The sequence below is a fragment of the Condylura cristata genome, unplaced genomic scaffold, assembly GCF_000260355.1.
Source record: "Condylura cristata isolate star-nosed mole 26May11 unplaced genomic scaffold, ConCri1.0 scaffold00013, whole genome shotgun sequence".
Lineage (NCBI taxonomy): Eukaryota > Metazoa > Chordata > Mammalia > Eulipotyphla > Talpidae > Condylura > Condylura cristata.
Window position 1 is genome coordinate 28,043,562 of NW_004567114.1, and position 16,155 is coordinate 28,059,716.

Below are 16,155 nucleotides of genomic sequence, written 5' to 3' on the forward strand. Positions count from 1 at the left end.
GGGCCTGATATACCATACCCTGTTTTGGGTATTCCCATGAACCTCAATTTGGAAGAATTGTTTAAGTACGCCCAAAGGAAAAGGAATTATAGTATAAGTGGTTTTCAGGGAGGGTCTGAAAGGGCAGTAATGCTTGGAAGAGGGCACCTTGTTGGTCAGCAGGACTACAGGAGCTTGTTTTACAAGGACATTTTATACTTGACTGCAATCTTCAGTTGTGCTGTCATGAAAAATAAAAATGAGAAACTTCTTTATTTCTTTTTTGGTTCCCAAACTCTTCAGAAGTATCAGCTTATGGCCCTGTTGGAGAAGGAACAACTTCATATAGTCACCTACTTGTCTAGATCAATGAAATTTTTTAACCAAATTTCACTCAGGAAATAGGGGGAAGCCTCCTAAACAAGCTCTCCCACAAGGGGTGAGATAACGTTCCATTTAGAAGAGGGACAGAAAGAAATACTTCTTTGATATTTCTTACCAAAACTTTAGCTCAGAGTGATTTTAGGGGTTCTAGATACTTAGGCTGAAATTTGTGATTTTCCATCACTGTTCTCACAGCATTATCAGTTTAAGAAACACTGAGCCAAAATACAGAACTTTCTTATAATCACCACAACCATTATCCAAATGACCATTTATTGAAGATTTACCATATTCACACAGTCCTAAGTACTTTATATATACTAGGTTATTTACTCCTCAAATCAACCCTATAAAGAATTTTTCTATCCATTTAAAAACGAGACAACTGAGCAAGACACTGCAAAGGGTGACGGCCAGTATGTAGCAGAGCTGAAAGGTAAACCCAGTGGCTCCAGTGCTTCCTGCCAGCTCTCAGTTGCTTCCCAAAGGCCACTAGCAGTTGACTACACACAGCACTGCACAATAGAAAATGCTTTCATTTACATCATTTAATTTAAAAACTGTTGAGAAGCATGATTATTTTTACCTTTCCACTGAAGAAATCAGACAGAATGACTTGCCAAATGACCCACCATTAGCAAGTAACAAAGCTAACGTAAGCTCGGAATCTTTTGACTTCCTTTCTACTCAACTGTAGCTCACAACAGAGATTTGTACTACAGCCAAGAAACACAATTTAAAATTGAGAGCCTCAGTCAATAACTTAGCCTTACTCACAAAATAGAATTAAACCAAAAGGATGAACATCTACTGCTTAGTGATGACTTGGGAAGTAACAAACCACTTCTGGTTGTGCCTAAAATATATGTCAAATTTAGTAGGTTTCTTTCTCAAACCTATGGCCATTTGAGAAACAGCTAAATCAAAACAACACAATAAACATGCTGAGCTTTTAGAGAGCCTAAGTAGGCATCCTTCAGATCTGTAAATCATGGAGCAAGTTGAGAAAGAGGTGCCAAGACAAGCCCATTGTCCAATCACATCTACAGGTGATTTCTTTTCCGTCCTTTATCTCAAGAAGGGAAGTAAAGACTCATGTTTTTGTCTGGCTCCCCTTTAATTGAATGAAAAATACAGATTCAGTATAATTCAATTCCAGAGGTCTTTATTACACACAAAAGTTCTAGAAGTTAAAGAAAGTATGATACACACAGCACAATGTTGGCTTAATAATTATGAAGTATATGGCTAGGCTCTTAGTGCAATAATACATAGTCCAAAAGAGATAATTACACATTTCTCAATAGATGAAGATATTGGTAGGAGCATATAAAATCGCCCTCATGAGCTCCAAATGACTAAATTGGAAACATTAGCAAACTCCAAGAAGGGACAATTCTGAGGCTGTAATGGGCTTAGTGCTGCTATTTAAAGTAATGAAGCATTTTCTCTGCTTTCTGGATTCATTTCACCAAATGATTTCCTCAGCAGGTCAGATATAGATTTGCAGAAGAGTGGAAAACATTTCCCAGGAAGAAAACAACTGATCCCCAAGGAGCAGCTGACTTAACTTATCAGAATAATAAATCTTGGTCTGACATGTCCAGATTCTTCAGTGCTCTCAATGACATTCTCAACCTCTTCTACCCTTGCCAGACCCCACATTTCATGTTTATTGAACACTACAGCTGAGAAGGCGTCACCATACCAGCTGTATGAACTTCAGTTCGTTTGCTTCTTTGTGCCTTGGTTTATTGGCTCTAAAGTTGGGATAACAATAGCATCTGCTTCATGGAGTTTTTTTTTTAAGATTTGTTTATGCATACAAGAGCTGAGGTGTAGGCCAGAGGTGTTGGGGGCAGGTGAGAGGCTTCACCAGAGACAGAGTGGGGAACTGAACAGGCAGACTGATGAAGCAGCAGGCAAGACAGGAGAGGTCTGCTGCACCATGCTTCATGAAGTTTTTAATAAGGATTAAATAAGTGCTCATAAAGGCCTTGGCACATACTAAAAACTCAATAAACCTCAGCAAGTATTCCTGTTACACAACAAAGATTTTCCCTGGTATCAACAACGGACACTTCACTTTTTTCCATATAAACAAAGCCATATTTAGCTCAATTTCCAAATCTCTTGAAAGTGAAGGGAAAATAATTTTGTTTCTAGTGCTTGACTCTCTAAGTTTTGGTCTCAGAAGAACTACCTAAAGTCACCTCATGGTATATAGAACTTCACATACTTTCCAAACAATTTTACATTCATTATTCATTTGGATCTTCTAACAATTCTGTGAAGGAAATGTGACATCAGCTTTTACTAGCCTGATTTCATCATAGAAATGGGAAATAAAGTCCCTTTGCTTGATGGTTATACTGATATCAAATGGCAGAGAGGCCTAATGTCCCATCTAATGTTTTTACAACTATGTAAAATGAGATGTTCTAAGATCTGTTTGGAACAATTGAAAACATTCTACTTACTTATATTAAAGCGCACACTTTATTCAGACTTCCCCAGTTTTTACTAAGGCCCCTTTCTGTCCCAGGATCCTATCCAGGTATCTCAATACATTTACTTGTTATTTCCTTAGGTTCTTTTTGGCTATGAGAAGTTCTCTGATTTCTTGTCTTCGATGACTGTAAAGGTTTTAAGAACTGGTCAGGTAATGCCCGTCAACTGGGACTTGTCTGATGTTTTTCTCATGATGAGACCACAGTCGTGAATTCTGGGAACATCCAGAGGTAAAGCCATTCTCATCACCTCCCATAAAGGGTACATAATAGGAACAAAGCTTACCTTTGTAGTTGTTATTCTCCAATGCCCTCAATACCCCTCCCTTATCTCATGGCACCTGTTACTATTAATCACCTGGCTGAGCTGGTGGTTATTAAGTTTCCCCACAGTAAGGTTATTTTTATCCTCTTTCCACACTGTACTCTTAGGAAGAAAGGGACAATGCCAAGCCCACACTTAAGGAGTGGAGAGTATTTACATACATTATTTTTAGAATAGAAGATTTATCTATTTGCTCCAATTTAAGTATGTAAGCTAAGAACTCTGGCAGAGGAGCTCAGTTCTAGAGAGAATCCCCAAAATTACTTTTCCTTTCAAAGAATGAGTGAGTCTAAACAGAAATAGAAAAGTAATTTCCATTATAATCTACATAAAACAAGTCATCAGAATTGCTGTATTGTAACCAACACAACAGAATTACAACCGAACTGCAGGATTCTTAGAACAACAGTGTCATTTGTCGGGGGTCATCAGGGAGAATGCTGATAGTATCTTCAGCTTTGCCACATAACAGACACAGCATGGTATACTCCTAGAACAAGATAAAGCGCATAATTACTTCGAGGAATGGGGAGAAAGATGCTTCATAACTTACTCTAGTAAAACGGTTTGTTCTCTACAAGTTGTCACAGATTTGTTTTACACATTAGATCAATTTCTTCAACCTCTACCAGTAATGTTTTAGGTCTATCCCAGGACCTTTCATTTATATAAATTGAATTCATAGTGATGCTCTAAAAACTCAATAAACCTCAGCAAGTATTCCTGTTACACAACAAAGATTTTCCCTGGTATCAACAACGGACACTTCACTTTTTTCCATATAAACAAAGCCATATTTAGCTCAATTTCCAAATCTCTTGAAAGTGAAGGGAAAATAATTTTGTTTCTAGTGCTTGACTCTCTAAGTTTTGGTTTCCACACCTGACATGCATACAAGAATGTCATGTTGGAAATACATGATTATTTCTTGGGGGAAAAACACATAATTTGGGCTTAGCTAATACTTCTAAATTAGGTAATAAAGCAATTTGAGTGCAGGACCATAAAGACAAATTCTTAGAGCTGTTCCTTTCTAGGATGTTTAACACTACCATGCAATAGAAAGGTTCTAAAAACAAAACAAAATGGAGTACATTCTCTAACCCAAAAAGGTATGTTTATCTACTCTAGGAAAGTAAATAAATATGAAAGCCACTGTGTGTCTGACTTATATTTAGATATCTCATTGTCTAGAATTTGATCTATTTAAGTAGTTTTGAGTTTCTTGGAAGGCAACTATGCTCACAATACCACCAATGCCGACAAGTTATGTTTTTTGGACTTAAACATCCAGACTAATGACAGAAGAGATGTTTTAAGCAAAAGTCCTTAGGGAAAAGTCCTATCTTTATAGCTGTCCCTTCCTAGAATATTTAATAGTCATCAACTATAGAAATCTTAAAATTATAATTAAAACCTTTATTTAAAAACCGTTTATCTTCTTCATGAAAACAGACATCTATGTTTAATCTATCAGTATTTCCACACCTGACATTGAGATTGCTAACTGGAAATTGATCAGCCAAGGCAGTTTGTGTTTCTTGAGCTTGAAGCGTCACTAGAGTGCGTCATGGAGATAAACAATGACTATAGTAGAAAGACTCAGAACTAAGTGACTGCCTTTCCATTTCCTACTAGTGAGGTCCGCAGGAGAGCTTAATTGTGGCATAAGGATAGTGCTAACTTTTAAAGTCTACACAGTGGAAATAAACGAAGGCTAGAGCTCAGCAAACAAATACAAGTCTCATGAATTAAAAATAAAATAAAATTCCACCCTCTCCCAGGTCTTCCACTGCTCTTAAATACTTTTGCTTTCATCCAGCAGCTATCACCAACAGGCTAAACCTCTCACTGGAAATGAAGAAATCATGTCAAAATGGGAAAATGTATGAAAAGTAGACAAATATCTGAGTTTCAACCTACCTATCTATTGGCAAGTTTTTATTAAGTGTTTACATGCTCTGTGACATGCTAGATAAACCCGCAGACATGAGGAAAGGTTTGACTTTGCAAAACTTACCTTCTAACTTGGGAGAAAGAAAAAGCCCAACACGTGGTATAATCTGGGAAGATTATTAAATCAGTAAGGCTGGTTACACCTATAATCTTTAATTAATAGGCAGCTTGGAATCCAAATTTCATTGTAGGCTGGCTGTTTGAATTCAAAATTAGTTTCCCACAGAAGGCATTTGTACATGGTAGTTTGGCTCCCAGGGAATTCCAGGCAGTCTTTTAAATTGACATTGTACAAAAGCCACAAACTGATTATACAGAGAAGTGCTTCTGCAGAAAATATGCCTACAATTCTAACATGGGATGTCAGGAACATGATCCCAGGAACATACTCCCTTCTGTTTCCAGGAATATGGCGGGATTAGGATACCGTTTACATTTTAAAACTGGTCAAGTAGAGAGAGCTTGGATCTCCCCTAATTGTTTAAGGAGACTGTCAAAGGCCCCACATGGCGAAGTCTATGGGTAGAGTCTTGGAAGCAAGGGTGAATGGAACGAAAATCCTGTTTCATTAGCAGGGTCCCGTGGTCCTTTTCCTCTATTATTACCTATTAATTCTGACCCCACGTCCTTGCCTTCCATGGTCCACAAAGGACTAGAAAGCAACCTCACAGTTCTCTTCTTTCCTGAGGTAAACACACAGTGATTTTTTAAAGGGTGGTAAGAAAAATAAAGGACACTTGTAATGATTTATAATGTATTTTCTGTTTAAACTCTATACTTGTCTCTATTTTCCCCTCTACTGCTACATCAGAAAATCTTACCTCATTCAACAATGGTATTGTTATCATTTTAAAAACAGAATCCCTCTTTTTTCCTTAGAGATATGTACTCAAAATATTTATAGAGGTAGTGATATGCTTGGGATTTATTTTAAAATATTCCTATGGGGAGAGGTGGAAATGGTGAGGTACAAGAAAGCAAACTGAAGCTTAGAAGTAGATGTTAACACACTATTCTGCCTATGTTTGATTATGTTTAATTATTCCATAAGACTTCTGAGTTAAAGTATTTCGATGGTGGGAATCCCACCTTAACTTGAACTCCTGCTGGAGTAAGAAGTGGGCTGGAGTGGGTAGGGTCAGGGATGGGGGAAAAAAGTGAAGAGGTCTTGTGATTATCACACTGAGATGAGTTCCCAAGAGACCACCTCCAAGAGTCAGTCCTGCCAGAGGAATGTTCAGAAAAGGGACAAAGCAGTATGGGCAGCACAGTCGAGGGCAAAAAGGAGACAGAATTTAAGTTCAATCTGACAAGAGGGGAGATTCAGTTGGCTTTAAGGTAGAGAAAGGAACAAGTCAAGGAACAAAAAGCCATGATATGGAAAAGAGTAAGCACGCTGCAGGTGGCTGAGCAGAGGAGCGAGCGGCAGGTGGCAAGTTTAAGGAAGATTAATTTGAGGGCACGGTACAAAAACCACAGTTGGGGACTGCCTCAGTAATTTAGGCTTGAGTGTTTATGGTCTTATTGTGAGGTGTGGCAGTGGTGAAAAAAAAGGAAGTAAAACAAAGAGAGGCAGGCAGGTGAGACATTAAAACAGAGAAAGTGATCTGGAAGATATGAGGTAGGTTTCAATTAAGACTGAATGTGTGTGTTCCTTATTTGAGGGATTACAGAGACGTTTCAGACTAAAAACCAACATCAGTCAGGGAAAGAAGGAAAGGAAACCAGAGAAAATGCAAAAGAGCAGTCAAAATGACTTAAAAACAGTCGCGCACAGAAGACCTTAGGGGAACAGATGCTTCACAAGGATATAATTATGTATATTAAAAAAAAAATGGGTGCAGCAGGTTAGAATGCTGCACTGGAAAGCTAAGCCAAGTTGTGGCCACTCTGCGAATTTGGTCCTCCCCCCAGAAGTGATCCATATGGTGCAGCAGAGCTCTCCTGCCTCACCCGCTGCTCCCCTCTGCAGTGCACTTCATCAATCTGCCTGTTCTGCACCCTACTCTGTCTCTGTCATCAATCCCCTTGTCTGCACCTCTGGCCTGTACCCCATTTCTGTACTCATATATATAAAAAAATATATTATATTAAAAAATATTTTTAAAAACCCAGAAAAGATGTTAAGAGAGATAGGAACTGAGGCAAGGTCACAGCATTTGATTATGTTATAGGAAACCAATGAGAGACTAGTTTGGTAAAGTGAAATGAAAACCAGTGTGTAGGTGGTTAAGAGGAGCATAGGGAAATAAGGGAAGCACCTATTCAAATTAAGAAGCAAAAAGAAAAGAGATTAGAGGATGGAGTGGAAATGCAGCTGAGTGAAATGAAAGGATTTTATTTTATAACAAGAAGAAAGTATATTTAACATATTTTTAAATCCCATAGAGAAAAAAATTATTTAGAAAGAGACATGTGATATGCATTCCTGAGGAAGGCATAGTAGGGCAGAATTAGTAACCTCAGAAGAAGCATGTGCTGTTCTTTATAAAGATGACAGGACTAAGATATCATTTATAACACACCCATTTTGATTTGTGACTCTTGTGAAGACAGGATTATATACATCGGCCCCCATCAAAATTGTCTTTCTCAACTCACACTGATAAAAGAATGTGATGGTCTCCTTAAATATTCATTAGTACTTCATTCAAGAAAAGCACATACAGATTTTCAGATACTTTTATTACCCTCCTTCCCCACAAAACCACACCCACATTTATACATTTACCTGAAATTCATCCATGATACTGAATGTATACTCATGCCTGGCTACTATATGATGACAATTCTTACACAGATCTGCTGAAACAGAGATACTTAATTATGTCTTGGAATGTATCTTAAGACATTAAAATTTATTTTCTGAGTATATTCCTTTAAAAAGAATCTTAACTTTCATAATGTAACATAACATATAAACCCATTTATAGTATCTACCTTGATAAGAAATCCAGAATCTGGCATATATCAACACCACATAATGAAGGGTCTGATCTCAGAGACCTAATACGTGCATATTAATTCCCACTGAAAGTTCTCTAAAGTAATCAATTAATAGATCTATGTGAGTATTTTAAAACTAGCTGGTCTTACCTATATGAGAGCTTTAACTTTCAAGAATCATAGAAATTATGCTATTAGAATCAATTATAAATTTAAAAAAACTAATGCTAGATATTAAAGTGAATTTAATGGTAACAAAAGATACTAGTATAAACAATATGATAATAATAATTACCATTGGTTAAGTGCTTACTGTACGCCAGATACTGTTTCAAATATTTCTTACCTATCCATTTTATCTTCCCCCAAACCCAATAATGTATATACTATTATTATCACCCTTATAGGGATAAGGAAACAAAGGCATATTATGGTAAAATATTTAAGAAGACTATCTACCAAACTAGGAAACACCAGAATAAGAATTCAAACCCAAGAATCCTAGTTCCAAAGCCCTTGCTTTAACCACTATGCCCTACTACATCCAAGAAAATATAGTTTAAAAGGGTTTATACTAAAAGAAAGAAAAAGACTTTTAATTTAGAGCATTTCCAATAGTCTTACTCTATTTTGAAGGCTTAGTGTCTCTTTCAAATAACTTTCTTTTAAAATAACATTATCTGTACATTTATTCTTCATATATCAAAACAAACCAAGAACTAAGAGCCAAGCAAAAGTGAATATGAAGAGTTTAAATTCCTGTCACAGTATTTGGGCACTAAAGTATACATACATATACTTAATTTACTCAGAAATGCTGAGGCTAACCTCAAATTGATTTATTTTTATTACACAAAGCTTATTTCATTGGTTTCCCAGTATAGAAGATAAGCAGCAGCTTATGAAGTTAGCATACTTACAGCAACAGAAGAAGCAACAGAGATAGGAGACAAATAAAGCTAAAAATGCAGAACAAGACTGAAAACCAAAGCATCCAGAGTGATTTAACACAGAGACAAATAGCCCTAAACACTTCAGTAGCTGGTAGAGGACATCAGAGTGTAACACTATCAGAGAACGTGAAAATCCACATGGATAACCCTAAAGTTAAAAAAAAAAAGTCTCTAGATCTTGTTTCAGAAGGCATAAAGGCATCAGAAATAAACAAACATGCAAAAAAAAAAAAAAAAGGTGACTAAATTATAAACTAAAATTATAAATATTGCAAGTCATTTATATAGAGTATTTGGTGATGCTAGAGAGGTACTGCCTATAGCTTCCTCTTAAAAATCTAACCAGTTACTACACGCTACATTGCAATACTGAACTAAGCAAATAATACTTTGCACAACATATCATTTCCAACTGATACCTGCTAACAGACTCAAAAAGAAAAGTCTACTTACGATCATAGGTAACAATTTCTTCTCCATCCTCTTCTTTCAAAGATTTGTTGGTGATCAGCATAAAGTCCCGCTTATTACATACTGCACAGCCTGTAAAGTTGAGCAAGAAAGACCCATTCTCCAGGCAGATGGTACCCTAGAATATGAAATAGTTTAATTTTCTTACATTTCAAAATCCTTGGTAAAAATGAGTAATAGATTTAAAATACCTAAAGGCAAAAAACATGGCCAATATCATTTGCTCAAAAGCTACATAAAGTAATTTTTGCAACTAGTCATGGTAAATAGAACTGAAGCAGCATTAAGAGCTGAGAGTCTCTGTGGAGGCTGCAACTGTGTTTAAGAGAGAGTACTAAGTGCAAATGAGTATCTAGAAACAATTTAATGAAGCCTTAATTATATAAAATATGAAGAGAAAAATCTAATAGCCACCAATATTACATGAGGAATATCATAAAATGAGAATTAAGATTTAATCAGATGGAAACACTGAGTAATGATAAAAGCAATCTTATATATAATGGTGCTCAGATGATTGTTGAAATAGCATTTTCTCAAATCTTAAAAATACTATAAGACAACCAAACAAAAATAAATTGTCTGCTTTACAGATGTCAGTCCTTAAGGAAATGTGTTATTCAGGCATTCAAAAGAATGGGATTTTGCTTCATCACTAAGAAACTGTAAATGACTTGTGCTTGTAGCTCAAGGGAGGTCTTTCCTTATTAACAATTGCTTAGAATTCACTAATTTTATAAACAATCTATAAATAATTGTTTCACTTCTGACCAAAAACTCGGAATAGTTTTAATAATTAAAACCCAATCAAACCATTTTTCTAGTGCAGCTAAATGCTTGTGCAAAGCACTGGCAGATTTGAGGAATCACATGTTTCTTTCTACCTTCTAGCAGCTTATGATGTATCAGAGGAATTAAGGGCCCACCTTACTGATGCTCCAGTAAAGCCTTCCTGAATCCCCAACACAATTAGTCTCTCCCTTTTGAGTGGCTCCTTAGTACTGTGTTTCATGGAACAGATTAATTCCAGTGGGGGAGCGGGTCCGGCTGGGGATGAAGCTGTCTATATAGTTTGGAGATACTAAATTGTGTGTATATTAGCTTAACTACTAAAGAGAAAAAGAGCCTCAAATTAAGTATAAATTTCTAGCTCTTAAAAACAAGTACTTTTTTTCTAAATAAATGTTTCTGAGGTATAATTTACATATAACAAAATTCATACATTGTTAAGAGTATAGGTGAATAACCTTTTGCATACATACAAATGTAACCATTACTTCAATCAAGATATAAAAATGTCTATCTTTGCAATAAGTTCCTTCATGATTTAGTCTATCTCCTAGCCTTAACTCACCCATTGATCTGATTTTATCTATAAAGATAATTTTTGCCTGTTCTAAAATTTTATATAATCAAACAATATACTCTTCTGCATCCAGTTTCTCTTGTTCAACAATGTCTATATTAATAGTTAATGGTGTTATATATGTTGGTAGTTCCTTGCTTTTTATTGCCATATTTAAAATTTAAACTAGAGAAATGAGTTAAGAAACTAGATTTTTGGCCCCCCCAGTGGCGCAGAAGTTTAAAGCACAGCACTATGAAGCTAAAGCCACTTTAGCATGAGTTCAATCTGTGGCCAGGGAGGTGACCCACACTGCGTGGTACACCTCTCCTGACCTGCCTGCTGCTCTCCTCAGCAGTGCACTTAGTCAATCAACTTGTTCTGCTCCCCACTCTGTCTCTAGTGAATCCTCTCACCCTCCGCATCTCTGGCCTGTACCCCAGTTCTGTATGAATAAATAAATCTTAATAAAAAAAACAAAAAACCAATTTTCTCTATTGTTTTTCTATTTTCCATACTAACTTCTTCTCTAATCTTTATTATTGCCCTTCTGCTTTACTAAGGGTTTAGTTTGCTCTTCTATTTTCACTGTCTCAAACAGAAGACTATTTTTTATCATTGCCCTATTTTAATATAGGCATTTAAAATGAATGTCACTTTAAAGCATTCATTTATATACAGTTTCTTTTAACTAGTTATATATCAGATTTAATATTTAATTAATATAGTTTAATGTTGAACAACAGTCTAAGTACATGAAGTTCAGTAGCTTCATTCAAGTAACATAGATAAAGCATGTAATTTTTAATTTATTTATATCACTAATTCATACTGACCTTTTCCCTATTTAAATTAATGATGTATTTCTGTACTGCAGTACTAAGAAATAAAAAGCAGAAACAAAACCTGTAAGAATATAGGTTTTTATTTCCAGCTTTATATGATAATAGTTTATTAGAATTTTGTACCTGATCAGTAATTTTAGAAAATGCAGTCAAGTTCTTCCAATTGGCTTTCTAGATGCTTTTTTGAAAGACAAAAATTATCTAGACCATAGTTGTGTAAAAAAAACTGGACTTCAGAGTAGTATGGCTCATTTCCAATTTGAATCATGTTTGAGTTCAAGTTCTTGGTATAATATTACACCAAGTAAGTAGGCCAGAGCTCTGTCAGGAATTCAGCACTGTGTTATTTCTAGTCTGTGAAAAACATCTGCCACAAAACTTCAAAATGTTATATTTTATGAGGAAAAAAGTTTAAAGTTTCCTGATATGCTAATACATTGTTGCTGAGTCTTTTTCTTTTTTTTTTTTTTAGGTGAATAGACCATACTTGCTAGTACCATCTTAATACCTTGCCTTTGCTAAACTCAAGCAAAGTAGCTTCTTATTGTCCTTAAAAATATCTCAGGACTTCGGCCCTCCCTGGTGGCTCAGCAGGTTAAAGCACAGCACAAAGAAGCCTAAGCCACTTTCGCATGAGTTTGATCCCCGCCTGCCCTGGAGGTGACCACAAGGCACAGCAGACCTCTCCTGACCCGCCCACTGCTCCCCTCAGCAGTGTACTTCGACGATCTGCCTGTTATGCTCCCCACTGTGTCTCTGGTGAATCCTCTCACCCTCCGCATCTCTGGCCTGTACCCCAGTTCTGTATGAATAAATAAATCTTAAAAAAAAAAAATTTCAGGACTTCAAAGACTCCAGAATTGGAAGGAACCTTAAGATTTCAAATAATCAGTTTGAAAGAGTTCAATTCCTGAAAGGGTTACCCACTACATTTTTGAAAATCTGTTAGAAAGCTTTATTATTTGATTCAAAGCCTACAACCCCATAGCAACCATTTACTATTTCTAAATCTGCCTTCTGCAATTCCAAAGAAAAGTTTGTTTTTCCTTATGACAGCTCTTTAATTATTTTAGAACAAAAGAAAATCAGGAAAAAAATTCCTTATGGAAGATACCTTCCTGCTTTTCCAGTCACCTCAATCCTTTTCTCTACTTTCCCCTGTACTTTACTTTCACTTGAGGTTACTTATTCCTTGAAGCTCACTCTTTGTCTATCTTTATTTCCTAAGAGAATAAATCCTTTCTATTTTGACTTTATTTGGTGACTCATCTGTTTGAGTGGTACCAGAATGGCAATCTTTTATTTTCACTTGATTCCTCCAATTCTACATTCTTAACCTTGAATGAAACAGACCAAAAGCAATCTGACCATTTGCCCTCTCAATTTTGGTTCTTCCTCCTCTATGCCTCTAATTTCTGAAACCACGTTTATAGTTTCCCTGCTGCTCAGATTAAAAATCCTGAGTCCATTTATCGCTTTCCTTTATTTCTTCTCCCACATTAAATTGGCTTACTCCTATTAATTCTTCTTTGCTCTGAGGTCCTCATTATCTCATGCCAACATCATTGTTGCCATGACTCCCCAAATGCTACAAAGTTCTCCTTTTACATTTTTCCCTATCTAATCATCTCAACATTACAGTCAAGATTCATATTACTGAGTAATATATTTCAGAATCATTTCCCTATTCAATATTTTCATGGTTGCTCAGTGCTTAAATGCAAAATCTAAACTTCTCAATATAATTTTTAAGTTTTTTGATTAACTCAAGAGTCCAACTTAATCTCTTCAATACTCTACTGCATACACCTCCTTTACTGTCTCAGAATTGTGTAATATTCATTACTGGATTCATAAAAGTCTTTAAAGTACCAAGTAGAAAATGCAAAAAAGTATGTGAAACATAAACATACAACATAATGTCTCTCTACTTATGTCAGTAATACCCACAGTTGTGACAACCAAAATTATTTCCAAATATTAACAAATGTTTCTAGGGACACAAAATCACTACTCTAGTTCATTCACTTTCATTATTCATTCATTCCTTGTTTCCCTCTCTATGACTATCATATTTTTCAGTCTACAACAGTAATACTATTACTAATATTCTTATGCAAATCTCCAGGAATATAGGTACATGCATTTATTTTTCTAGAATGAGGCATGCTGTCTTCCAGCATGCATAACTTTAATTTTACTTGATAATGCTAAATCTTTCTCCAAAGGGGCTGTACCGTATGAGAATTGATATTATTATATGTAGTTCCTCAAAGACTAACTATAACTCAAACATAAAAGACAGAAGCAACTATAGAGATTTTGTACCTTCCAACAATACAGGAATCCTTGTTATCTCCCCTTCCCTCAACCTGAAAGCCCTCCAACCTGGCCTGCAACTCCTTTTCCACCCAAGTCCCAAATACCCTGAAAGTCCCAAATGAGGTTCCCACTGTTCCTCCCCCCTTTCTCTAAATTTGAATAGCATCTAAAGACTGTTACTCATTCTTTGATAATCACATACTCCCCCCTAAAGTGTTGGCTCATAGCATGAAAGTTGCCTTTATTTCTTCTTCGGCTTCTCTTTCTGGCCCAGCAAAGTAATCTAGCTACACACAAGTAGATGTTGAATGAGTGACAGTAAAAGTTTCCCAACCTCCCGAGCTTAGGAAAAACAGAAACTTAACGAAAGTAAGAACCAGAAAAACTGAATTCAAATTTTGGCGCTCATATTAACTAGAATGTGAAATTCAGCAAGTGATTTCCTTTCTGGGCATTAATTTTTCACCTGCAAAACTGTGGGTAGCGCAAATGACCTCAGAGTCTCATCTAGCGCTAGAATCTTTCAAATCAAACAGGAGGAGACCAGGGACAGGGGTGGGACTGTTCTTCTGCTGTCGACTGGGCTGCTGTTGTTATTGATAGGGCTTCTTTTGTTGTCCCCGGAGTTTAAGAGAGGTGGGGTAACAGCTGATGTCAACCACGAGAGCGGGAACCGAGAGCCGGAGGTAGCCCGCTGTCAAGCACCTAGCCAATTACCGCTACCGGGTCACCGGAGTGGGCGGTGCGGCTCAGCCCGCCCGGCGCCCAGCCTCTCAGGGAAGGCCAGCGGCCGAGAAGCCCCTGAGAAGCTCCAGGGGCCGACCGCAGGCCAAGGGAGGGGGCGGTTCTCGCTCACCCGGTTGGGATATTCCTTCTCCACACAGTCTACGCACATTGCGACGCCCCGAACCGGGAAGGTGCTCCAGCGCTTCCGGGAAGACGAAAGCTCGCGAGAGCTGAGAGTAGGCTGACGCATGCGCCCCAACTACTTGACCCTGGGGGAATTGGGAACAAATCGGCAATCTCCGCCCCCTCTGCACTGTTAGGGCAGGGCCTGACCCGGCAGGCAAGTACCTTGGGCAGGGCTAAGACTTCAGAAATCTTCCAGGAAAGTGGAGGCGCCTGGTCTGACAGAAGTGGCGGCAATGAACTGAGGAGTGTTCCAACAGGCTCCTTCCCGACTTTAAGCGGAGAGGCAAACCACAACCTACACAAAAGAATTGTTTCTCGCTGCCTCAGCTTACCCCACAGATAAAGCTGAAATTGTAGTAATGTAAATATCTCTGCACCATTTCTTAGGAGAGTGAGAGAGATAGGTCAACTCTTGGAAAGTGAATAGGCGAAAGTGAAGTGTACTTGCAAGTTCTACAGAAAATGTCCTAAAAAGAACTGTTAATAACCATCCCAGAGTGCTCTGGAGAACATAGCCATGGGAAACGTGTTTCTGTCGCTGTCGTCACAGAAGCACTTAAGTGGCAGGCAAGTGCTGTATAAATAGGAAATGTCCAGGTCAGTTATCCCTATATAATATCCCAAACCTATAGATCCCAAAATGTGATGGTGCCTGTCTCTTGCTTTCCTCTTCTTTAAAGGCGTCTTATTATTCACAGATATATAATTAACCTTAATCCAAAGCTCTAAAATGTGTCTCTGTGCTTCTGAGCAACCTGTCCTAATCATACCCAGCTACTCTAGTGTATATAATTAATGGGAACATCATCTTCCTTAGACTGCTTTATTGCAGTCACCTCACTAAAGGAACCTCTGTGACTATGGGATCCAGATCTTTAAAGAGGAGATTAATAACCATTTCAAAGCAAGGCAGTTTAATTGGATTTGCTAATAGGGGAATTGTATCTCCACTGAGCGTTGCAATTGTAAACTTTAATATTTCAACCTCTGGTGAGAATCTCCAACAGCTACTAAAAACCAGTAGTGTACTAAAAATCACTGAACAAACAAGTGCCATAAAAGGTAATTCTATTCTTGGAATAATTAGAATATCTCCCTTTTGTATGACATTTTCAACCTTTCAAAGTGTCCTCATTTCAGTTCCTAATTTTATGCTACTATAACCATGTCAGATTGGCATCAAAAGTATGTCTCCTCTTTTCAGGTG

The 16,155-nt window shown here is 37.2% G+C and overlaps 1 protein-coding gene across 1 annotated transcript; it reads right to left on the reverse strand.

Annotated features, from left to right (window-relative positions):
• Nucleotides 1-2,995: 2,995 nt before the first annotated feature.
• Nucleotides 2,996-15,012, reverse strand: CHURC1 (churchill domain containing 1). Its single transcript, XM_004681780.2, has 4 exons — nucleotides 14,893-15,012; nucleotides 9,507-9,642; nucleotides 7,886-7,956; nucleotides 2,996-3,688 (listed from the first exon to the last, which is right to left on the reverse strand). The coding sequence occupies exons 1-4, from the start codon at nucleotides 15,010-15,012 to the stop codon at nucleotides 3,596-3,598; spliced, it is 420 nt and encodes a 139-aa protein (XP_004681837.1). The 3' UTR covers nucleotides 2,996-3,595.
• Between the last annotated feature and the right edge of the window lie 1,143 nt (nucleotides 15,013-16,155).